At 33.9% G+C, this 23,939-nt stretch overlaps 3 protein-coding genes and 1 long non-coding RNA gene across 8 annotated transcripts; 1 reads left to right on the forward strand and 3 right to left on the reverse strand.

Moving 5' to 3' along the window:
* Positions 1 to 1,702: 1,702 nt before the first annotated feature.
* Positions 1,703 to 4,449, reverse strand: LOC107941391 (uncharacterized). Of its 4 annotated transcripts, none has more exons than XM_016874954.2 (5): positions 3,861 to 4,449; positions 3,491 to 3,621; positions 3,094 to 3,219; positions 2,865 to 2,992; positions 1,703 to 2,298 (listed from the first exon to the last, which is right to left on the reverse strand). In XM_016874954.2, the coding sequence occupies exons 1-5, from the start codon at positions 4,057 to 4,059 to the stop codon at positions 2,010 to 2,012; spliced, it is 873 nt and encodes a 290-aa protein (XP_016730443.1). In that variant the 5' UTR covers positions 4,060 to 4,449; the 3' UTR covers positions 1,703 to 2,009. The 4 variants fall into 4 exon arrangements, with proteins under 4 accessions (XP_016730443.1, XP_016730444.1, XP_016730441.1 ...); XM_016874955.2 differs by having other exon boundaries at positions 1,703 to 2,316; positions 4,032 to 4,361; XM_016874952.2 differs by having other exon boundaries at positions 1,703 to 2,316; positions 3,861 to 4,359.
* Positions 4,450 to 5,570: 1,121 nt separating this feature from the next.
* Positions 5,571 to 10,636, reverse strand: LOC107941383 (cyclin-dependent kinase F-4). 2 transcript variants are annotated; one of them, XM_016874944.2, is made up of 19 exons: positions 10,424 to 10,636; positions 9,546 to 9,800; positions 9,427 to 9,475; positions 8,808 to 9,313; positions 8,645 to 8,723; positions 8,473 to 8,541; positions 8,309 to 8,398; positions 8,084 to 8,222; positions 7,893 to 7,995; positions 7,745 to 7,797; positions 7,590 to 7,656; positions 7,293 to 7,401; positions 7,137 to 7,202; positions 6,931 to 6,999; positions 6,751 to 6,814; positions 6,536 to 6,655; positions 6,350 to 6,381; positions 6,162 to 6,231; positions 5,571 to 5,899 (listed from the first exon to the last, which is right to left on the reverse strand). In XM_016874944.2, the coding sequence occupies exons 4-19, from the start codon at positions 8,813 to 8,815 to the stop codon at positions 5,694 to 5,696; spliced, it is 1,344 nt and encodes a 447-aa protein (XP_016730433.1). In that variant the 5' UTR covers positions 8,816 to 9,313; positions 9,427 to 9,475; positions 9,546 to 9,800; positions 10,424 to 10,636; the 3' UTR covers positions 5,571 to 5,693. The 2 variants fall into 2 exon arrangements, with proteins under 2 accessions (XP_016730433.1, XP_040960248.1); XM_041104314.1 differs by having other exon boundaries at positions 9,541 to 9,800.
* An 8,796-nt stretch (positions 10,637 to 19,432) lies between these two features.
* On the forward strand, positions 19,433 to 21,430 carry LOC107941375 (uncharacterized). Its single transcript, XR_001695592.2, has 3 exons — positions 19,433 to 19,546; positions 19,994 to 20,076; positions 21,230 to 21,430. It is a non-coding gene; the product is annotated as an uncharacterized lncRNA (long non-coding RNA).
* Positions 21,431 to 21,812: 382 nt separating this feature from the next.
* On the reverse strand, positions 21,813 to 23,601 carry LOC107941374 (ATP-dependent 6-phosphofructokinase 2). The gene is made up of 2 exons (XM_016874935.2): positions 23,105 to 23,601; positions 21,813 to 22,987 (listed from the first exon to the last, which is right to left on the reverse strand). Exons 1-2 carry the CDS (start codon positions 23,207 to 23,209, stop codon positions 22,721 to 22,723), a joined length of 372 nt encoding a protein of 123 aa, XP_016730424.1. The 5' UTR covers positions 23,210 to 23,601; the 3' UTR covers positions 21,813 to 22,720.
* Positions 23,602 to 23,939: the final 338 nt, after the last annotated feature.

The raw sequence follows: 23,939 nt of genomic DNA on the forward strand, positions 1-23,939 counted from the left end.
CTTTTCTCCATCTTCTACTATTATTAGATTGTTTTATAAATAATTACTCCAGAAATTGATTTTCTTGTTATACTCTGCTCAGTGTTTAGTGGACTATTTTCGTCAATCCAAAACACAAATAGTTACCAAGCTTCATTATATCTTCGAGCTTGATACACTTCTTGGAGCCTTGTCATATTGCTTCATTTTTTCTATTCGAATTGTTTCATGTTCCATCAAGATTTTTCTCAATGAGAAATTTATTTTAATAAATTTCTCATAAATTAATTTTTATTCTCGCGGATCAACATTTTGTGGCAGCACTGTATTCCAGAAGTATCTTTTTGTTTGGATCGAGTTGTTAATTGAAAATCCCCTAAGGTGAAATGTTTCCTATGGAATTTGGTTTAACAGAATTCCAACTCTTGATTAGGTGAAATGTTTCCTATGGAATTTGGTTTAACAGAATTCCAACTCTTGATTTTTTTTTCTTTTTTTTTTTGGCGGAGTATTTCTTTTCAACAAAACGAGAATGTGGGTACTTGGTGTCTAAGTGTTGGGGTTTTCTTATGTCCTTTTGTGGTTTGCTTCTGTTTTTTCTTATTGTCGAGGTCTTTGAGTGTTGTCTGTTTTTTCTCTTTTGAATATATTTACTTTGGTAGCCAATATCAATATATGATTATACGCTACTCACGGGCTGAAAGGATCACCATCCACTAGGGGGCAACATTTATGTCCAAGTGCAATCAGCGTTTGATGTAAAAACCCTCCATGGCTGACCACTGCTATCTCGCTTTCTTCCCGCGGAAATAATTGAGTTGATTCGATTAAGTTAGTTCTGTTTAATACAGACTCATGTCCAACCCAAATTCATCATTCTAATCCTTAAATTAGTAATGTAGGTATCATCTTCACCATAAATTGTCTTGAATGTTGTTACTGTAGTGGCCACTGGCCAGTAAGCAATATTTTCTATTAACTATTGTTGTTTCTTGGAAGGAAATGAACAAGCATTGGTTTAGCAAAAACTTAATTGAACAAAAGAATTCATGTCAAGTAACAACCTCGACAAAATTTCATATTGTTACTCCTACTGACAAGCTAACAACTCCTACTCCTACTAACAAGCTAACAAATCTCCCTAGGACTTGAGTCAAATGTGTTGTACAGGGGATGCAAGAGTTAGTGGTTCCCAACAAGAACACCCTTTGGCCTGGGACTGTCTTGACAGCATCATCCACCTCACAGATTGCTCCTAAAATACTTCAACCGGTAGCGTTTCACATAGTCATTCCTCCAATAGCATGGGGAAGATGCAATTTGAGAGTAGCAGCGAGTCAGATGAGACTGCAAAGCATGGTGGAAATTAAGTTTTAGGGTATGCCGGTATCTTCTCCATATCATACCATATAAATAGAATCTGTTTCCATTTATTAAAGGCATAAATTTTGGTCGGTGAGAAAGAAAAAGATGTTTAGTTAATGATACCAGCATTGTCTGAACAATAGCTTTACCGAATTTAATTGAATTGAAGAAGAGCAGAACAAAGCAGAGATGGAATGTTCGCATTGCATGATGATGATGGTCCTAATTCCGCTGCTCTTTTCTTTTTCTTGATTAAACAAACGCAGTTCACATTTACGTTGTACATAACACAAAGGAACATCTATGTTGGTAACTTACCCAAAAAAGACAAAGAAAAATTCCTATCTACTACAGCAGGTAAACAAAAAAACAAAAGTGATTTTGTTCATAAGTCATAAACCTGTGCCATACAGAACATGCACTGTGAACTACTGAGTTGAATCTCTCAGGTACACTAGATTCCTACCTACTACAGCAGGAAAACACATATTATACATCAGAATACATCTTTTTTATACACTAAATCATCTGTATACCACTTTCTCTCTGCTTCTTGCTTGTTCACCTACTCAACTCAAGCATACATCTCCACTATTAAAGCTACATCATACATACTATGTACCCAGGGGCAACTTGCACTAGTAAAAAAACAAACCAACCGCCACCTAGTAGTAGTACTTATAGACTCTAATCAATGGGATATTCAGCCTTTTCCAGTATTGCGATGCCAACCAACATATAACCGAAAAGTACACTACTAGGAAACAAACACGCTTGATACGGGCTATGTTAATGGCTTCAGGAAATAAAGACTTCGTATGCTGTAGGATTCTAACGAAGCTGATAGTGATTATAGATGTTGAAAAACCAGTGACGACACCTGCTATTGTTTCCCACCTCCAATATCTAGCTTTCCCCTCACCCAAAAACCAAGACCGCAAAATCTTGGTGGATCTGATGCCATCAAAACAACTATAATTAAACAGAGGAAAGCAGCATTAACTCACCAAGACATCAAAACAGAGAAGTTCACAATATCTCCTACTCGATCAGTAAAAGTAATTAACAGATAAGATTACTGCACATTAACTTAATGATGAAAATTAAGGCATAAAAATTTTTGTTATTCTCAGCAAAATATCAACTGCAGTCTAAATCTAGAGAAATTATGCCATCTTCATTCAATTTTCACAAGTCCACCCGCTACCCTCTCTTTCTCTCACTTTTTCCATTTTTACCAGAATCCATTACCTTATTAGAATTTTCAAGTCCAATCTCACTGGAAACCTATATTACCACACTGTAATAACTTCAGCTCTGCACTCATCATGTGATCCCAAGGGTAAAAAACTAACTAGAAACTCAAGTTCAAAATAAAGGTGGACCAAAATGCAAATCTAGTTCATCCCAACCAAACAATTTAACGACCAGAAAAGCACATTGTTAAGAAGCAGCTACTGAAAACAACTTCCTGCAACTATATAAAATAAAATGTAAATGAAACTAAGTAGTAAACTCACATTATAAAATATCGTTTTATCATTTCAATTGAGGATGGATCTTTTGCTTGGCAACTGAAAAAACCTTCATCGTACAACTTCACTGTGGAAATACCTAATATATACCAGCAGTCATAGGTTTCATTAACCTGAAAAAGGGGACTGATTAGATAGATTTACATAAAATTGCACTTAAAAAAATCTGGTCTGTACATGATCACAAGGAACAACCGGAACTTGAAAAAGCTACCTTAAACTTATCTTTGGTCAACCAAGCAGCACCAAAGTTAGGTCTGCAACTAAGCGGAAGAGCTTCATTCGGTACCTCTGTCAAGGCAAGTTGCGTCTGACCCAAAGAGTGGTCTCTGTACTCCACCTGCAATCGTTACACAATAGTATAGAAATAGAGATATTTTAGAGTACTTAATATTGATGTCATCTTTTCAGTAATACAGCTAAATTACAAGATTTGGCAAATCCCAAAACCAATCAATATACCATTCTTAGGAAAATAATCAAGTAGAAATGCAAATATTATATAATAATGGCAAAATAATCAAGAAGAAATTTTGCCACAATCAAGAACACCCATATTTTGCAAAAAAAAAAAGAGTTGAGCTAATGACTTAAATTAGATATAATATTACCTTGAACACTGAGGTCCAGTAATAATCATAACGGCATCTAAATTTGCTCCTTTCGAAAGGATAAAACACGTGCTTTGCTTTATAATTCAATAATCCAAGCTCGCAAACCTTCGATGACCTAATATCCACACCTGATTTAATAGGAAAAAAATAGCAAAAGAAACCAAGCTTGCATTACCTCGATATAACCCAAAAAAACATAGTAATCGATGAGAAATAATGATAGCGTGTGAAATTGCTGGTTAAAGCTGAAAATAGTGCTATATGATAAGACTAAAAGAAAAAAATATCAATTATGGAAAAATAATCAAAATATGATACAAAGAGAAGTCGAAGTTTGATTAGTAAAGAGAAACCCAGAGAAGCATACTGCTAGAGACTATCTTGCACTGTGTGGGGATGGAGATGGGATTCGAAATTGAGAGTTCCCCCATGAAAATGGCAAGGAGTCCGACTAAGAATGATAAGGAAAAGAAAGCGAAGATGGGGAAGAGAAGGGCAAATGCGATTCGAAGTAACATGTAGCGAAAACCCTTGTTACCATTATCGGGGAGTTCTTGAGAATCCATACACTCAAAAGCGCAAATTAACAGAAGCTAGACGGTTTTCCTGTAAGTGGACCGGTCACCGGGACCATTTATCCGGTGATCGGAGACTTTTGTAGAGTCAGAACTGAGAATAATAAAGAGAGCACGCTGCTCTAGGGATCCTTGCGTTTTTAGAGTTTTTTTTTTTTCTCTTTCAAAATGAAAAAAATTTAAGCCGACCGGCCAATTTTGAAGAGAAAAAACGAAAACAGAGCCTAGAGTTTCATTTCATAAAGAAAAAAAAGTCGAAATATTTGTTGGATCATAAAAAAATATAGAAACATCAAATTAACTCAATCCAACTCTTACATAATATAATTCATGACACAAACGGTAAAAATAATTTTATGATAAATATATTTATAAAAAATTATACTAAAAATAAAATTGATAAAATTAAAGTTTTTAAAACCATAATGAGTTGTGTCCGAATTCATTAAAGTGTCACAAAGATCCCTCTATTATGTTGAGAAGTTCATTTTAATCCCTCTACTTTGTAAACTAACATTTTAATCCTTAAATGTTTGAAAACATAGCAAGGTTAAAAATGTTTAATTGACTTAAAAATGAATAAGATGTCATAAAGTTAATTGGTAAGTTAGATTAAAAATCTGGCATGAAAAAACCTCGCCTGAAATTTACGGATTATACTAAAAATAAAATTGATAAAATTAAAGTTTTTAAAACCATAATGAGTTGTGTCCGAATTCATTAAAGTGTCACAAAGATCCCTCTATTATGTTGAGAAGTTCATTTTAATCCCTCTACTTTGTAAACTAACATTTTAATCCTTAAATGTTTGAAAACATAGCAAGGTTAAAAATGTTTAATTGACTTAAAAATGAATAAGATGTCATAAAGTTAATTGGTAAGTTAGATTAAAAATCTGGCATGAAAAAACCTCGCCTGAAATTTACGGATTAGTTAACTTGTACCCATTGAATTTGATGACTTGTGATATCAGTATAACGCCTCGAAATTCTCAGTATAACACTTGGTGGTGTTCCGAGTTCGTGTTCAACGGATTGATGAGTAATCTTGGAAATCTGCATAGAGGATGGTGAATGAAAATGTGGTCTTCGTCTCAGAAAAAATCATATATGAAGAAATAATTTCCCTTAATCTTTTATCCATAAAGTATTTAAGAAAGTCAAGAGCTACGTTAACAGCAAGAGCCTAGAGATTTTGGTTTTCAAGGTTACGAGGCACGGAAACAAAATTTTGATTTTAAATTATAATTAATACAAAAGGCAATTTTACTCGCTCAGAATCATAACTAACTTATAACTTACACCTTATATTACATCTTGTATTCAATACAAGATAATATTTGACCAAACATACGTCCCAAAAGACCAAGGTCTTCCTCTGCACAGTATACAAAATTAGCCTAGCAGGTTGGATTACTCGCTCCGAAAATTTTCACAATTAAAATCATGTTAGAAGTCCAAAATATCGCATAATCGTTCCAAAACAAAAAGCAATAGCCAATGCGTAGAACAAAAGTCTCTATTACATAAAGCACTCAAACAGCGTTCATTTCCATAAGAGAAAATTATTTGGACTCCGATTACACATACATAACAATAAACCAAGATGCTGGACCACCACCCATCTCACCCCACTACTTTTCTGGTAAAACTTCTTCCAGACTGTATCTGTTGGGTTGGTCTAAGAAAAATGTCATTCTTAGATTGCGTTGTCCACTGTACCCCAGCTTTCATTGCTGCTGGCCTTTGCCTGGGATTTACAATGGTCACATTTGCCAACTTCTCCACTACATCCGAAGCTCCAGCAGCAGTTCTATGCTTGCCGATGGACACTGCAATTCATTTTCTAATTTCAAATATCAAACAAGACTAGACTGATTAAAAAATAGGCTCTTGGAAACTTTCCATCTAACAACCAGATCCAGTAAGCAGCAGCCAGGAAACTTGATTTATATTACATATACACAAGTATATATGTAGGTTCCATATTTCATATTCTCCATGGACTGGTAATATTCAGATACAAATAGTCATGGCATGGTTGAATCTATTTTTTTTTTTTTTAAAATCAAACTTCATATAGCAAAGACTTACTTGGACTCTTTCTTCCAGGTGGTCGATACCTTGGTTGTTTTACAGTGTTCTTCAAGGATTTATGATCACTCTTATTCATACGTTTAAGAGAAGGAAAACAAAACAAGATCAGTTTTAGACACAATGTACAGAAAATACTACTAGAGAAGCAGAACCACTAAGAAACATTCCATGATAGATAAAATTACCTGATTAACCATCTCCAGCTTGCGTTGCACACCTGCAATAATTAATGATAATTAGAAATCCACTATGTATGATCATCTAGGAAATAAACAGCACAATAGACAAGGGTAAAAACTAGATCAAGCTCTCCATAACAAATATCATTAGTAAACTATTTAAGCATTAGTACATATTCTACTATCTATCACCTGTGATTGTGCCCATAGATGCATTTGACTTCAGAGAAAGATTGCCAGTGAGCCCTGCATTCGGCAGAACCCCAGAAAACCTCCTAGCTGATTGCTGCTCCAATTTTTGTCTCACCCCAACTACAAGCATGCAAATTAGAGATTAGCCATATAGTAACCAAATAACAAAACCCCTCCAGAATAAAGGACAAAAATGGCTGTATATTAGAACAAACCAGGTGGAGGAGTTCTAGAAACAGGTGCTCTAGGACGTAGAGAGGGTGGAACATAAAGGCAACTCTGCACATCATAAGGAAGCCTAATGGTAAAGCAATTGCTACAACATAAATGTCATTTGACCTCATAAACGAACAAATAGAAACTTTATTAACACACGCACAAAAAAAAATAACTACCTGAAAGAAAGGATGTTGAAGGGCCTCAGCAGCAGTTGGCCTTCTGCAAGGATCCAACGAACAGAGAGATTAAAGACAAACAGCAAAGAATATGTCAATTTGCCTTCAAACAATCCAAATATTAATAAACATAACAGAAAGCTCTTCCCGCAGCAGGATGAGGACGGAAAGGAATAAAAACCAATAGTCAGTAGAATGCACTCAACTGTAATAAGGTTTATTGCAACATCACTTGCTGATGGAATCAACACAGACAGATGTGTCCCATCGAACTTCCATGTCCAATAACAGAAGTTGAAAAGTATTTTAGATACCATACACACAAAAGAAAATCCGTATGAAACAATTTGAGAGAGAAATACCTGCGGGAACTGGTAGTTTATAGTTCTTGCAAGATTAAGCCCATCTGGCCATGAATTTTCAGTTGGAGTGCCTACCACACTGCAAATTTTGTAAATTTCATCTGCTTCACTGCACACATAATAGTAATGAAGGGTTAGCATCAATCCTGTGACTAACCAGGCAAATATCTGCTATTTCCACAAATTAGAAAAACATAATTGAATATCATCTAATAACTACAAAAATGCATGGTAATGTATGGTCTCGAGAAGGCACTAGTCAGTAAACACAGAATAATGATAGATATAACAACAAACCTTGTGCCAGGAAAAAGAGGATGTAAGGTGAACAATTCAGCCATGATTGCACCCATCGCCCACATATCTATAACCAAGGAGAAAAACCATAATTAACAAGGGCTGTCGCCACTTTTTTCTTAAGTGATTCTCTATTGATTAAACAGAAAACACACCAACTTTTGAAGTGTATAGGTATGATTGAAGAAGTACTTCAGGGGCACGATACCTAAAAAGGAAACCCAAGGCTTAGAGTTAGAACGAATATAAAAATAAAAAATAAAAAAAGGTGAAAAAACCACTAATTCTCAGTACCAAACCTACCAGCGTGTTGAGACATACTCGGTGTACGGTGGACGTGAACTTATTTCACGAGCAAGACCAAAATCAGCTATTTTGATTATATCTTTAGTAACCAATAAATTCTCTGGAAAGAGAAAGGCAGTAACAGAATATTCCTCTTGAGTAAATGAACAAAAACATGACTTTCACTAAAAAACGAATAAACACAATACCAGGCTTTAGGTCACGATGAAAATAACCACGCTGGTGCATGTATGCAAGACCTTGAAAGACTTGGAAGCACCAATTTCTAATGTTAACTTCTGAAAAAAGCTTTTCCCTGTCTTTCATAAGTTGGTATAGGTTGCATTCCTGGAAAATTTTCATGCTTTCAGTAAAATAACTTAACTCCCAATAATTAAATGCATGTTATAGGAGAAAACAGATAGGTTACCAACCATATATTCAAACACAAAGTATAGAATGTCATTTTCCCTAATGACCTCCTTAAGCTTCACAATATTGGGATGATTCATTCTCCGCAGGGACTGTCAAGAGAAACATACAATCATGTATAAGAAAGGGGGGTAAGAGCAAAACCTGAAAATCCAACTCATATTACCTTAACTTCTCTCAGAGTCACACACTCTTCCCATGAGTAATATTTCTTCTTCATTTTCTTAATTGCAACCTTCAGAACAGAGAAATAGTTAATTGAAAAAGATACACCGATATCAACATATTAGAAGAAACATGTTCATAAATCAAATAAATAAAATCTTAGGAATACTCACAACTTCACCAGAGAGCCTATTAATAGCTCGCCAAACAGTACCAAATGTTCCATCACCAACTTCCTTAATTAATTTGTACCTAATATCATTGAAATATTGATAAGAAAAAAATTATCATGCATAGAAAAAATATTGACAAGTATATCACAGGATAACAACTTACCTCTCCATTGCCTAGCAGAAAAAAGAGTAGCTCTTTCTTTATTCAAGAGAGGTATGAGAACCAACAATACCCATGTGACATTTATATTCAGTAGAAGATTGCTTGTATTAAATGAAACAATAGAACATTAGAGAAAAGAAATGCGTAGCAGATCAGCTAAATCCACCAGAGGTTATAAGGTGGATGGGCCTCACAGCATAGTTTGATGCTAAACCCACAGCTTCAAGACGAAAATAATGCATCAACAGAAGTTATACACGAGCTCCACAAAACATACTGATTTGAACCAACCAGAATGGTTGCTTCAGCCAACATATGCCAAGCTCAAGGTGCTCTTTGCTCAATTCAGAAGCTAAATTGCAATTAACGTATATACTAAGAACAAACTCTTGTAGGTAAACCACCATCACATCACTAATCAGGAGCAACAATAGAAAATTAACCAAGTACTACACCAGCTAATGCTTAGTAAGCAACTTTTAACTGTCTACTGTGAGAGTTCAGCCCTGTGATAATTGACAAGAAAATAGAAAAATAAGGTAAAGGTCACAAAACGAACAAAAGTTAATACTTAATAGATATGGGGAAAGATAATCATGTAAGTATATATTGTGTATACCTGGAAGGTGTTTTCAAAATCTTTGACCAAATGTTGTGTCAGCAAAGCACTGCCAAGAAAAATGTTTTAGAACCTTACTATCTATTTTCAGTCAAATGGAGAAAGAAAAAATACCTTACTTGCAGAAGTGCGATCTAACACCTATCCCTGAAAAAACTTGCATTACGCTTCCTGCTTTGAGTATTAAAAAGAGACTGGGCACTAAGTGCAATTGACAAATGAAACCAAGAGAAAATCTCCATGGATGATAAACCGCCAGTCAAGTACTTCTTGGAATGAAAACATCCGGAAAAGGTAGCAATTTGACCAGAAGCACACTTGTTCCATGTCTTGAAAAGGAAACTAAATCCTTTTAAATCCAAGCCCGGTCCAATCTAACATTAAAACATCAAGTGAAATTTGAGTCAAGATAGATCTTATAGAAGCAGATAGTCTAATATGATAAACTCTATTAGGGATAGTAAAATAGTACAAGATCATGGTATAATTGGTAAATAATCTAGAAAGGAAATCGAGTTGCCATGAAATAAGACGCAGTGATTCAATCATATCTCATTCAATTATGTGGAAAAAGTGAAAAAAATGAATATCCATCCGAGAAAGCGAATTCAAGACAAAAATCAACCAACCTAAACCACTAGCGACTCATCAGATCAAGAAAAAATCAATGCCCAGTTCTGTATAACATCAATCCATTAGGAAACCCAGTGAAACGAGCATCACGAAAAAAAATATATCAACGAATCAATTCAGGAAAGGTCGACAAATGCAAAGAAATTTCTTCTAAATAAAAGGGGCAAACCCTAATAAACTAGTAAACTGAAATCTATGAAGCCAAACTAGTTCCTAATTATTAAACAGGCAAAAAAAAATTCTAAAGAAAAACTCTAATCTAACCCTAGACATTTAAGAGAGAGAGAAGATGAGGTCGGATCAGATCCAAGTTAGGAATTAGAAAGAAAAAGAAAAGGATGAGAGAAGAGAAGAGAAGAGACACCTTAAAACCAAGTGGCATAAGCACCGTCGCCAACGACGGGAAGAGGTGGAATCCAGAGTTACGCTATTTCTCCGTCTCCCTAAGAAGCAAAAATTAGCACAATTTTTGAATTTTTGATGTTTAGCTTTGTGTTTGGGAATTGAAGGGAAATATCTATCCTTAATTAAATACTGACGCTGATAAGGTCGGGGCAGTTGTTGCTCTCGTCTTGTCACGTGTGAACCAAGAAGAGAAAACGCTTATATTTCGGTCGTTTGCACTGCCGCTTCTCTACGCTACGCCCTACTCTATTATGTTGAGCTGGCATGATGGACGCTCTGGTGTCCGAATCTCTCCCACGCGTCCAACCTCTATTCCTTTTCTTTCCTTTCCTATCTCTACAACAAAATGACTTCCAACCAAATTTCTGGTTAGTTTGTTATTGTTTTCGTCAACTTTTCTTTTTTATGTACAGATCTCATAATATTAGGTTACGGACAATTAACTTTGTTATAAGTACCTCAACCGACCAGGTTTTGTCACCACAACCTCATCAATGCAATTATCTCAAATGTTTCAACTTTGTCAAGGGTAACAATTCACCGGGATCAGATCACATTAACCACATTCGCATAATATGTAGAGTTCCTTTAACCTACTCCATCAAAGACAAGTTTTGTGCATTTCCTTACATAGTTTACATGTTAGACCTTACTTAATTTGTCTCCATCTCATTACTACCCACCAAGAAGGTTATTGTGTCTCCTCAAATGGCAATCATTATAGAACTTGCACCATACGTGTGTTAAGACCCCAAGTTAAGAAAGGGTCACCCTCACTTAGAAATACTTATCTCTAACTTTAGGGAGAGATCCTTTTTCTTTATCTTTTTCTACCTCTTAATTAGACCAATAACACCTTAACTTCTTTACAACTCTTCGCATACCACTATGTGAATTGTCTTCCAAGCTTCCTACATTTTTTCCCCTCAACAATTTGGTGTGATGAGTATAGATCAAATATGGCTTATCCCAATGAGTACGACCTTAAAAACCAAACAAATCTACAAATCCTTCCACCCAACAAGCTGGTCAAGCTAGTGCCCCACGAGCAACCTATAGCCTTTATGTGGATGTTTATAGAAAGATGATTTCACCAATAACCTGCTTATGTCAATTTTCCTCCTCAACCAAACATCTGCCCAATGCATACCTTTGAAGAACAAGCCCCAAACCACTTGTTTAAACCATCTTGTACCACTCCACACCCGACTCGCTTATTGGATCCTGGTATGGAGCGTCATAGATTAACCTGATTAAAAAACACATATTTCCACCTTTCTTTAAAGGAAAGGCCGTTAACCATTTGGCGAACACCCCCTTTTCCCAGAACGATATTCCATTCATTTAAGACCACTTTTATTTGGAAACGTGATTTAAAATAATAACCAATCGTATTTAAGGATTTAAAGATGCACATATTTGACCTTTGACTACTACTTAATCAACATCAATGGGTCACAATAACGTTATGCTTTCAAGGCTTCCATTAAACATTAGACGAGTTAGTATAACGTTCAATACAGATTAAATATTTCAAAGCAGTGGTATCTAACAATTGACCTAACACTTCCAACAAATAAATGTTAACCCCCAAAAAATAAAAAGTCTCACAAATAAGTACAAATCTGGATGTATCCCTTTAATCACCACGCTTAACCTAAGGACTTGAAAGGAAGAAAAAACTGGGTAAGTTCGCAAGAACTTAGTGAGTTCATGAGAAAAACAATCTCACCATTATTATTATCAAACATTAAAGAAAATAAAGACTCGACTAGTTCGCCATAGTTGGCGGATACATTACATTAGTTTGTAATCATCTGGCGGTCAATACCATAATCGAACCCAGTCGATTGGCGAATAACACTAGTTTCTAAACTCATAGATGACAATCATGGGCACTGCTCCACAAATATGCCACTTGAGTGGATTAGCATTTATGACTGATAGACTTACTGTTTATGTTTTCATGCAACATGCACCTTTTTTTCATATACTCCCTTCATTGTGCTAGCTTCTGATCCCGATTCTTGAAGAACCCATTTCCTATAACTTCATATCCACTCATCAGAGTTACATAACAACATCACCTTCGTATCCTTCTAACTCCTTTTATTGTATAAATGAAAGATTTCAAGAGAGCTTTGAATAAAATTGTACTACTCTTATTAACTAAAGAATTGAACTTAAATAGAGAAAAAAAGTCCTAATTCTAATTGGGAAAATAGTTCCATTATTCTAATAAACTACTAAAACATAAAAAGAAAATAGTTCCCTTATTCTAATAAACTACTAAAACATAAAATAAAAATATTTCTAGAATATGAATAAAACTTATCTACCCAAATAAGATTTATCTATCTAAATAAATTTAAAATATATACATATTTTAACACCCTCCCTCAAGTTGGTGCATATATATCAATCATGCACAACTTGCTTACAAGAAAATCAAAGCTTGTCTTAGAGAGTCATTTGGTGAGTATGTTAGCAATTTGTTGTTTTGAAGGAACAAACGGCATGCACACTTGGCCTTCTTCAATATTCTCCTTGATAAAGTGTCTATCAATCTCAACATGTTTAGTTTTGTCATGTGGGACTGGGTTGTGAGAAATGCTAATGGCAGCTTTGCTATCACAGTACAACTTCATTGGTGAAGTTATTGGTTTTCTCAGCTCTTCCATAATTCTTTTTAACCACATCATTTCACAAATTCCTTGAGCTATTGATCTAAACTCAGCCTCTGCACTACTTCTTGCTACAACAGTTTGTTTTTTGCTTCGCCAAGTCACAAGGTTTCCCCAAACAAATGTACAGTATCCTGATGTAGATCTTCTATCTGTTATTGAGCCTGCCCAATCTACATCTGTATAAGCTTCAATTCCTCTTTGTTCTTATTTCTTGAAGAACAAGCCATTTCCCGGTGAACTCTTCAAGTATCTTAGAATTTGAAACACTGCTTCTTTATGTTCCTCCATTGGGGAGTGCATAAATTGACTCACTAAGCTTACTGCAAAAGCTATGTCTGGCCTTGTATGTGATAAGCAAATTAACTTACCAACTAATCTTTGGTACTACCATTTATCAACTAATCGACCTTCTTTATTTTCAAATTTTACATTTGGATCAATTGGTGTGTTAGCTGGGCGGCAACCACTCATCCCAGCCTTTTTTAAAAGATCAATCATATATTTTTTCTGAGAGACCACAAGACCTTCTTTGATCGAGCAACTTCCATTCCAAGAAAGTATTTCAAAGGACCCAAGTCTTTGATCTCAAACTCCAATGCTAGATGCTCCTTGAGAAATCTTATTTCATCCACATCATCTCCTGTAAGAATGATATCATCGATATAAACTATAATAACAACTATTCTACCTTTTTGTGAATGTCGATAGAACATTGTGTGATCAGCTTGCCCTTGTGAGTAATCTTGTTTTTTAACAACTTGAATGAATCGTTCAAACCAAGCTCGAGGAGACTGCTTCAGACCGTATAAAGATTTCTTGAGTTTACATACTCGAGTTCCAAATTTTTCTTCAAAACCTGGAGGAGGATCCATATAAACTTCTTCTTCAAGTTTTCCATTTAAGAAAGCATTCTTCATATTTAGCTGCTGTAAAGACCAATCAAGATTAACAGCAATTGATAAAAGGACTCTGACGGAATTTAATTTGGCCACTGGAGTAAATGTTTCAAGATAATCTATCCCGTATGTTTGAGTGTACCCTTTTGCTACCAAACCGGGCTTTGTATCTATCTAAAGATCCATCTGATTTAAATTTGATTGTGAACACCCATTTACAGCCCACTGTTTTTTTCCCTACAGGTAATTACATTGTTTCCCATGTACCTATTTTTTCAAGAGCACGCATCTCCTCTAAAATAGCCTCCTTCCACTCAGGAACCTGTAAAGCATCTTTCATATTTTTTTGGTATTTGGACAATATCGAGACATGAAACAAAGGTTGAGAATGTCGAAGATAAGGCTTTATAGGATACAAAGTTAGACATAGGATATATGACAATATTTCTAACACCTTTTCTTTTGGCAATTAGAATATCTAAATCAGAAAATTCATTGGCTGGATTATGAGCTTTACCTGGACTTTTGACAGGATCTTGCGGGTCAGATTCTTGGTGATAAATCTAGTGGATTCCACTTTTTTTATTTCGATTTCTTTTTGAGTAAACAATTAACCCATTAGTTTGTTCTTTATTTTCATGATCAGACTCTACACCTTCATCCTCCTTTTCATTAACATTAACATCATTAATTTTTATGTTAATTATAAATTCGCCTTCCCCATTATTAGAATCCCTATGTTGTATATTCCTAGTCTCTTCTTGATCAATTATAGAATCTTCTTTAGTATAATTCCCTCCATGAAGATTAGAATCAAAATAAGATTGTGTTTCAACAAATGTAACATCCATGGTAACTATAATGTTCCTATCAATTGGATCATAACATTTGTAACCCTTTTTATTAGAAGCATAACCAACAAAGACACATTTTTTTGCTCTAGGATCTAGTTTACCTTGGTTGTGAAGATGAACAAAAACACTACACCCAAAAACTCGGAGGGATAAATCTGTAATCAATTTAGAGTTAGGACAGTTATCTTTAAATAGACTAAAAGGAGTTCTATAATTTAGAATTTTACTGGGCATTCTATTAATAAGATATGTAGCTGTTAATAAGGCTTCGCCCCAAAGATAACGTGGTGCTTGACTAGTGAACATCAAGGCTCTAGTTACTTCCAAAAGATGTCGGTTTTTTCTTTCTGCAATCCCATTTTGTTGTGGTGTATTTGTACAAGAACTTTGGTGGACTATTCCATGTTTGGTTAAGAAAACACCTAATTGGTCGCTAAAAAATTCCCCACCATTGTCAGTTCGAAATACTTCTATTTTCACACCAAATTGTGTTTTTACCATAGCATAAAAAGACTGAAAAACATTTTTAACTTCGGACTTATCTTTTAATAAAAACGTCCAACAAAGTCGAGTATGATCATCAATAAATGTGACAAACCAACGTTTTCCTAAAAAAGTCGAGACTCTTGAAGGTCCCCAAACATCACTATGAATTAACGAAAAAGGTTTGGAGGCTTTATATTTTTGAGGTGGAAAGAATGACCGATGATGTTTAGCCAATTCACAAAATTCACAATGATATGAAGAAGGACTTTTATTTTTAAATAGATTAGGTAACAAATATCTTAAATAATAAAAATTAGGATGTCCAAGCCTATAATGCCAAATCATAACCTTATCAAAATCAGAAACAGAATTTAAACATAAAGTAGTTGTTGGTTGACTTAGATGGCTGTCTTCAAGAAAGTAAATTCCACCAAATTCTTTAGCATTGCCAATCATCCTCCCTGAGATCATGTCCTGAAACTTACACATAGAGGAGTCAAATATAACATGACAATTTGAGGACTGGGATAATTTACTGACCAATATGAGATTACAAGCTAGATTTGGCACATGTAAAACATCATGTAAAACCAAGGAAGATAAAATTTTAACAATGCATTTCCCGGCTATTGCCGAGAAGGACCCATCTGCTACTTTGATCTTTTTGTTTCCTGCGCAAGGTGTGTAAGTTGAAAAAAGAAAATGACTGCTAGTCATGTGATCACTAGCTCCAGAATCAACGATCCATGTGTTTGTTTTACAAGGCTTGACACTGAAAAAAACTCAAAAATCAGTACCTGATTGGGCAAAAGAGGAAGAAGGATTATTGGATGAGTTAGGAATAGAAGAATTCATCCGAAATTGTGGTGATTGAAAAAACTTGTGTAGATGCTCTAATTATTCCTTAGTGAATGGAGACCCTTCTAGAGAACTTTGGCCCTTATAATTTCCATTAGTTATTTGGAAAGCTCTGCTATCCCCTGATTGTGAACCACGACCATTGCCATTCTTTTTCCTTCCATTTGTCTGTTTCCTAAAGAACTTCCAACACGTTTCACGAGTGTGCCAATATTTTTTGCAGTGATCGCACCAAGGTTTTTTCTTTTTTTTCACTATCATCATTATTTTTAATAGTTACAAGAGCAGAATTATCATCATTAGCTTCAAACCCTGGCTTTAACATTACTTTTCTCCTTGTCTCCTCTCTTCTAACCTCAGAAAAAATCTCACGAAGTTTTGGAAGCGATTTTTTCCCTAGGATCCGAGATCTCACTTCATCAAATTCTTTATTTAAACCAGCCAGAAACAAATAAGCTCTTTCATTCTCTTCTTTTTTCATAGCTTTTACACCATCTCCGGGACACTCCCATTCATCATTATAACATTGATCCAGTTCTTGCCAAAGAGACTATCATCTCATTATAATAAAGAGTAACTTCTTTTTCCACTTGCCTAGCTTTCCACAGTTTTATTTTTAACTCAAAAATCTGTGAAGCATTTTCTAAATCTGAATAGGTGTCTTTCACAGCGTCCCAAACATCTTTAGCAGTTAGGTGAAAAAGAAAAGGTTTACCTACGGATGCTTCCATTGAATTAATAAGCCACTCAATTACCATAGAATTTTCTGACCTCCACTTGCTCATCTTTGGATCACCCACCTGTGGTTGCTCAACTTCTCCATTTAAATGACCTAACTTGTTGTGCCCATCAATTGCTAATTTTACGGACTGCGACCATTCCAGATAATTCTTGCCATTCAACTTGTGAGATGTCAGTTGAAAAGAAAAGTGAGACGCCTCTGTCCCTTGAGTCATTGTACTCTCAGTAGTTGTTTCAACTGTAGAACTTTCTTCCTCTGTTTGATTGCTGGATCTCTTATCTCCAGTGAAGGCTGTTTTAACCATGATGTTACTAGAGATTTTAACCTAGCTCAGATGCCATAAAAGATTTCAAGAGAGCTTTGAATAAAATTGTACTACTCTTATTAACTAAAGAATTGCACTTAAATAGAGAAAATAAGTCCTAATCCTAATTGGGAAAATAGTTCCCTTATTCTAATAAACTACTAAAACATAAAAAGAAAATAGTTCCCTTATTCTAATAAACTACTAAAAGATAAAATAAAAATATTTCTAGAATATGAATAAAACTTATCTACCCAAATAAGATTTATCTACCTAAATAAATTTAAAATATATACATATTTCAACAATAAACACATAGGTGCTCCCCCGCAAGGTTGGGTTTTCACCATTCACGATTTGCATCAAAGTGTCATACCAGAGGATCCTGCCTGCCCGTTGCCTCCTCACACCATTCTGGATATGGAGCTTGTGCCCTAAGGAATGAGTACTCATACCATGCATATACCAGGTTTTCCGAGCCTGTTTATCCCTGTGTGACCATGCATACACAACCTCTTGATTGGGTTTTAAGAGTAAACGAATTAACTCAGATACTAAACACAAGGTACAAATGAATTCACCAAAATACTTTACTTGGAGTTTTGCATACTCTATCGATTCTTTCCCTTTGTTTTTAAGATCTTCTCCCATTTTTTTAGCTAAAACAATAAAATTACTTCTTTAATCATTGAAAATTACTAAAAACTTATAATACAACAAGAATATATAGACATGCAAATAATTTCTAGATATGAGTGTTCATCCTAGCCAGTATTCCAAGAAATCCTTTCTTAAATCAATTTCTATCTATCTGATAAAGCTTAAACAAATGTTTAAGAATTTACTAGTAGACAACTATCATAGAAGTTCTCCTAACTTTAACAGTTAACAACCTTGTTAGTAAAGAAGAACTCTCCTAGTTTCTTTAATAATAATAAAGTCTAGTGAATAAGATGAATAAAAATATTTCCTCTACTGTCACAGTGTATTATTTATAAATAACCCTCGTCCAAATCCCAACCAGGATTATCTCTATTCATTACCTTTTCTTACATGTTTCTACTAATTAATCACATCCTTCAAGGCTCTACAAGTGTCCTAATTACTGACTCGTTGCCTTCATTAGGATGCCAGGTGACCTAAACGTATCCTACAAGCCATCATACCTACTTAAGTAATCATACTAAAACACAGGTGGCGATCTCATTAGCAGTAAAGTCCGCTTAATAAGGTCATCTCCCTAACTAAAATCTTGCTGTCACTTAGACTGGTGCTTCGCGGTATTGGTAAAGTTCTTCATAGTACTCTGCCATGAAATTACTAACCTTATCCGATCTAAGTCTTGCAACTTAGGCGGTCTTTGTCGGCGTAGTCTCTTGGACCGATCCGGTTCACCAAAGTAGGGTGTGACACATCTCCTCCTCACAACAATTTCTAGAAACTTCAAGATTAGTTTAGGGCACTGAAGGGTCGGGTTGCCAATGGTTATTTGAGTTGAATTACTATATTTGAGATTGAATATTGAGACAAAGACTAAAAGGTTTGGTCTTTAGAGATGAGCTTACACTTATCCAAAAAATATCAACAAAGAATACAACCCAAAGATTTTCTTTACAAAAATTGTAACTCTAAAAAAGATATGTAACGACCCGAACTTTAAGGTTATCGAAAAATGTATTTTCGGGTCTCCGTTTCTGAAAAATTGATTAGTAAATATTTTTAATATATATATATTTATGAAGTTAGTAGAGTGGTTACTTAGAGTTTAATTAAGTGAATTTAGCTTAATTAAGAGTAATTAGGAAAATGACTAAATTGAATAAAGGATAAAAGTTGAACTGTAGATTAAAAGAAAATAAAAAGGACCAAAATGGAAAATAGACCATTTAGTATAGTTGAGGCGGCAAACAATGAAAAATCTAAAGATTTTTCTAGATTATTGTTGAATTATAAATTATAAATTATTATTAACTATTATTATTAAATAAATTAAAAAAAAAGAAAAGTGACAAATGTATGGTTTTAAATAGATACACATGTATTAATAATATACACATGTATAAATAATAAATAAGTATTACTTATTATTTAAGTATAAATAATATTATATATATATGTATATAAAACAAAAGAAAAAAAAAGAGAAGAAGGGAAGAAACAGAATAGTAGAAACGAAACAGAGAGGGAAGGAAGGAAAGAAAGAAAAGAAAGAAAAAAGGGGAAAATATAAGGTTTGAAGCTTGAAGTTTAATTTGGTAAGTCAATTAAGTCATTTCCTCTTAAATTTGATGTTTTAGAAGCTTTAAAACAAGGTTTTATTGAAATTAAGTTGATATTTTGAGAGTTTATAGTTTTTCAAGTATAGTTCATGTTGAATAAAATAGTGAATTTCGGGTTTAATTGAGTGAATTTCAAGTTAGAATTGATAATAGGATCAAATTGTAAAGTAAGTTATAAGTTTTATGTTGTAGGAACTAAATTGATGAAATTTTGAAATTAGGAAAATATGCTGAAAATTTAATATTTAAATGAGAGTATGGATGAAATTTGAATAGAAATAGAATGTGAATTGAATTAGAAACGTAAGTGAAAATTAGTTAAGATTAAATTGAAATTAAAGTAGAAAATTGAATAGAAAATTCAATTAATTAGATATAAATTAGTAGTGAATTAATGAATATAAATTGTTTTAATTTCCGTAGCTAACGTTGTCTCGAGAAGTTTCGGCTAAGTAAGGAAATAGCAAAGTCGACGAGGAAAAGCTTGGAAAAGCTCGAAAAATACGGTTTGTATTTCTATAATCCGAACTCAGTCATTATTTGTTATATTTATATACATATGACAATTGTTAGTGTTAGAATTATGATGTTTTACAATTGAAATGGATTGATTTTGGTATGTGATGAATTTATCAAATTTATATTGATTGAAATCATTTTGATTGGATTTATATTGATTGAAATTATAATATATATATATATGATCTATGTAAAAATTTGAATATTGAATGAATGTTATATTGAAAGATTATATTGATTGGAAATATGAGGGAATTGATATGAATATATGAGATTTGTGATAATTGAATATTTGATATTGAAAAGTGAATTGAGTTGTATTGGATTATGAATTAATGTGAATAATTGAAATATATTTGTTGAATTGAATGAAAATGTATGAAATTGTGAAAATGTGTGAATATATGTGATTATTAGAATGGAATATTGATGAAAGATTCATTAAATTGAGAAAGTGAATCAAATACCTTATTAACAGTATTGGACCAGATTGGATACAAATGGCATGCCATTGGGTTTGTGATGTGATGAGAAGATTTGTAGTTCGGCCGAGAAGATGTTTCTGTTATTATATACTTCGGTTTATCCGAAGAGGCATTTAATGCCTTATTGGTGTGTTTGGGAGGATATGATATACTGGTGTGTTATGGAGGATTTATAATATTCCGGGTGTGTTTGGGTTGGATATTCTGGTGTGTTTGGGAGGAATCCGCGTATCTATCAAAGTCCGAGTCTTGTTAATAGGGGTAAATAAGTGAAAAGATAAATCGAGTGAATTTGATTGATTGAGCTATTAGAATGAAATGAGAAATTGAATTGAGAATTGAAATTGAGATATGAGATTGAAAACATGAACCAAAAGGTTCATGAAATGAGTGAAGTTCAAATGGATGATGATTGATGTTAGAATGAATTAAAATGGTATATTGTTAAGAAGTAAAGTGTGAATACAAGTGAATTGTGAATATATTGTATAGAATTTATACGGTAAGTAAATGAAATTCATCTATAAAATAAATAAATGAATACTTATAATTGTTATTGTGATTTTAAGTTTAATTGTTATGTTATTAAGTGTTCGGATTATGGAAATACCACTGAGTATACCATACTCAGCGTACGGTTTGTTTCCCAGCGCAGGTTAAGTAAAGATAAAACGTTGAATTAGCATCCCAGGCCAATCCCAAATTCAATGAGGTAAAGTGTGTTAATTATGGGTAATGGCATGTACCTAGGATGCCTTATGTGTGTGTCATTTTGAAATTGTAAATGTAAGGATGAAATAAATAAATTTAAGGTTTGGTTATGGTATAAAATAGGATTTGAATAATTTGGTATGAATTTGAATTTTTATGAGACAATATCAGATTGATTTCGGAATTCCCTATTCTGAATTGGGAAAATCATTAAAAATTGTATAAAAATAATTATGGGCTATAATTTATATTCTTAGAATCCTCAATGAGTGTATTTTCAAGATAAATAAACGGGAACATCACCCGAGTCCTGTGCTATGAGATAATTAAATTTTAGTAAAGAAAGGTCGAAGCTGTCAAATAGCAGACCAGGGGTAACTTTGAGGAATAAACTGTACTAATTGGCTAAACCAAAAATTCTGAAATTTTTATAGTAGAAAGGTATATGAGTCTAGTTTCAAGAAAAATTAACGGAACTTAATTTGGAGCTTCGTAGCTCCAGATATAAATATTTTAGTGACTGTTGCTCAAGAAGACAGCTTTGACATGAACATAAGAAAATAATGGAATTGTGTGTAATTATTCTGTAAACTCCGGTAATGTTCCATAACTCTCTTCCGGTGATGGTTTAGGGTTAGGGGTGTTACAAGATAAGTTATGAGGTTGAACAATGCTAGATACAACGGGCATTGCTTTTGCCACTCCTCTCAACAATGCTAGATATAGTAGGCAAATGCTTATTGAGAAACTGTTGATGAAGTTTTTGCTCTTGTCTGACCCTTGGAGTATGAATGTCTAGCATGAGTATCGTCTTAAATATGATACACGAAATTGCTTATTATATGGTAGGAGAAGAGAATGATTGTTTAGACTATAATATTTCTTGCTTGATCTTAGGTTAATGGAACCACTTAAAAAGATATATAGGGTGGGCTAGCTAAACTTCAAAATGACAGCAGATTCTATGGTAAGACGACTTTTGATAGAATTATACAGCAGTGGGCTCTAGGTTGTGAATTTTCTTAGTTTAATGGTAATGGATATATGCTAGAGCATTGTTTAATGGTAATTTCACAACTGAATTCCCTTTCATTTAACATGGTTTTTGTAGAAATGGTAAAACCTAGTTGGCTTTGGAGTAGCCATACAACTATCTTAACTAATATCGACACTGCAACAAATTTATCTTTGGGGCAAAATTAAATTATAAAATTTAAATGGTTAACAAGAAAATTAACGGTGTTAACAGAGATTAAATTCCTATTTTTTGAAAAATACACACATTTTAACCTTTTAAAATCTTCAAGTCACAAAAATAATATTTTGCCATTTTGAGGGAATAAGGACCCTGCTGCAGTAGCAATAATCTCTGTTACTGCCATTGTTGTTACTAGACAGAAATAAATAAGTAAAAATAAAATAAAACTGAAATTTGCTAGCCTGGGACTTGACAAAACTGCGTGTATTGCTTCCACCCATTAGCTTCACTACGCCGATTCCATTCATACGACCGAGCTACATGGATTACTTGCTCAATCATTTCTACAGCTGTCTGGAATCCAAATGATCTATCAATTATGCTCACATCGTTGTCAACAGTTTTCGAAATTCCGGTAACTCCTACTTTCGGTTTCCGCCGCTGAGACTCCTCAAATATTTTGACAACACTACGCATTGTGCCATCTTCGCCTATAATGTAAACCTATAATATGTTCAATTTAGTTTATGTCAAATTCATTATCCAATTAAGACGGAAACACATCCAATTACTTCAGAAACTAATATATGCATATACATAATTGGCAAACAACAAGAAAACCTGATTAAAGACGTGGTTCTCAACAGCATCAACAATCTTTGTGAGGTCAAAGACAACCGTAGATGTTCTAAGCACTGTCTCGCCCTTCCTATGCCAGCAATGCATTATCTTGGGATTGAGCTCAACTAGGTGAAACCGTAAAATTGGCGCACCCCATAGAGCTCCCAAAGGCCAACAACCAGCTCCCTTATACAAGTATTCATCCCAAGATAGAGTCCTCCGCACGTGATGATAGCAGCCCTGGTTGCACAACGGTCAAAGAAAATCTGTTTACGGGGACTTGCTCTGATATATCTCTAAGTGGCGAGAAGGAGAAAAAAAAGGTTCCAGAGTCTTGTGTCCATCAAGCACTATTTTAAGCATCTTCTTGTGGCTTCTACGGTTTTAGTTGGCCAAGCTCCTTTTGGAAGCTGAGAATGAAGAAGAAAGAACGGAGAAAAAAAGGAAAAAAAATTGACGTGGATGAGATGGATAAGAAAAAATTAATAATAAAAAATATTGTTGACCGCCACATTAGCTTAGAGTTAAATTGTTAACAGTAATTAAGAGTTCAATGATCAAACAATTTTTAAAATTTGGTAACTAAAATGTAATTTAAATTATAAATAAAATTGAGGCAATAAAAATATATTACGCTTAAGATTATTAAATTATTAGTAAATTTATATTTTGATCACTTAATTTTAAAAAATTATAAAATAATTATTAAATTATTCAAAAAGTTTTATTTAAATTACTAGACTATTAGATGTTGTATAACCTTCTCTATTCACACCGTTTGCACTAATTAAAAGCTCCCATTCCCCTTCTCTCCTATGATTCAGTTTTTTATAAA

This window comes from Gossypium hirsutum, chromosome A03 (assembly GCF_007990345.1).
Source record: "Gossypium hirsutum isolate 1008001.06 chromosome A03, Gossypium_hirsutum_v2.1, whole genome shotgun sequence".
In the NCBI taxonomy this organism is placed as follows: Eukaryota; Viridiplantae; Streptophyta; class Magnoliopsida; order Malvales; family Malvaceae; genus Gossypium; species Gossypium hirsutum.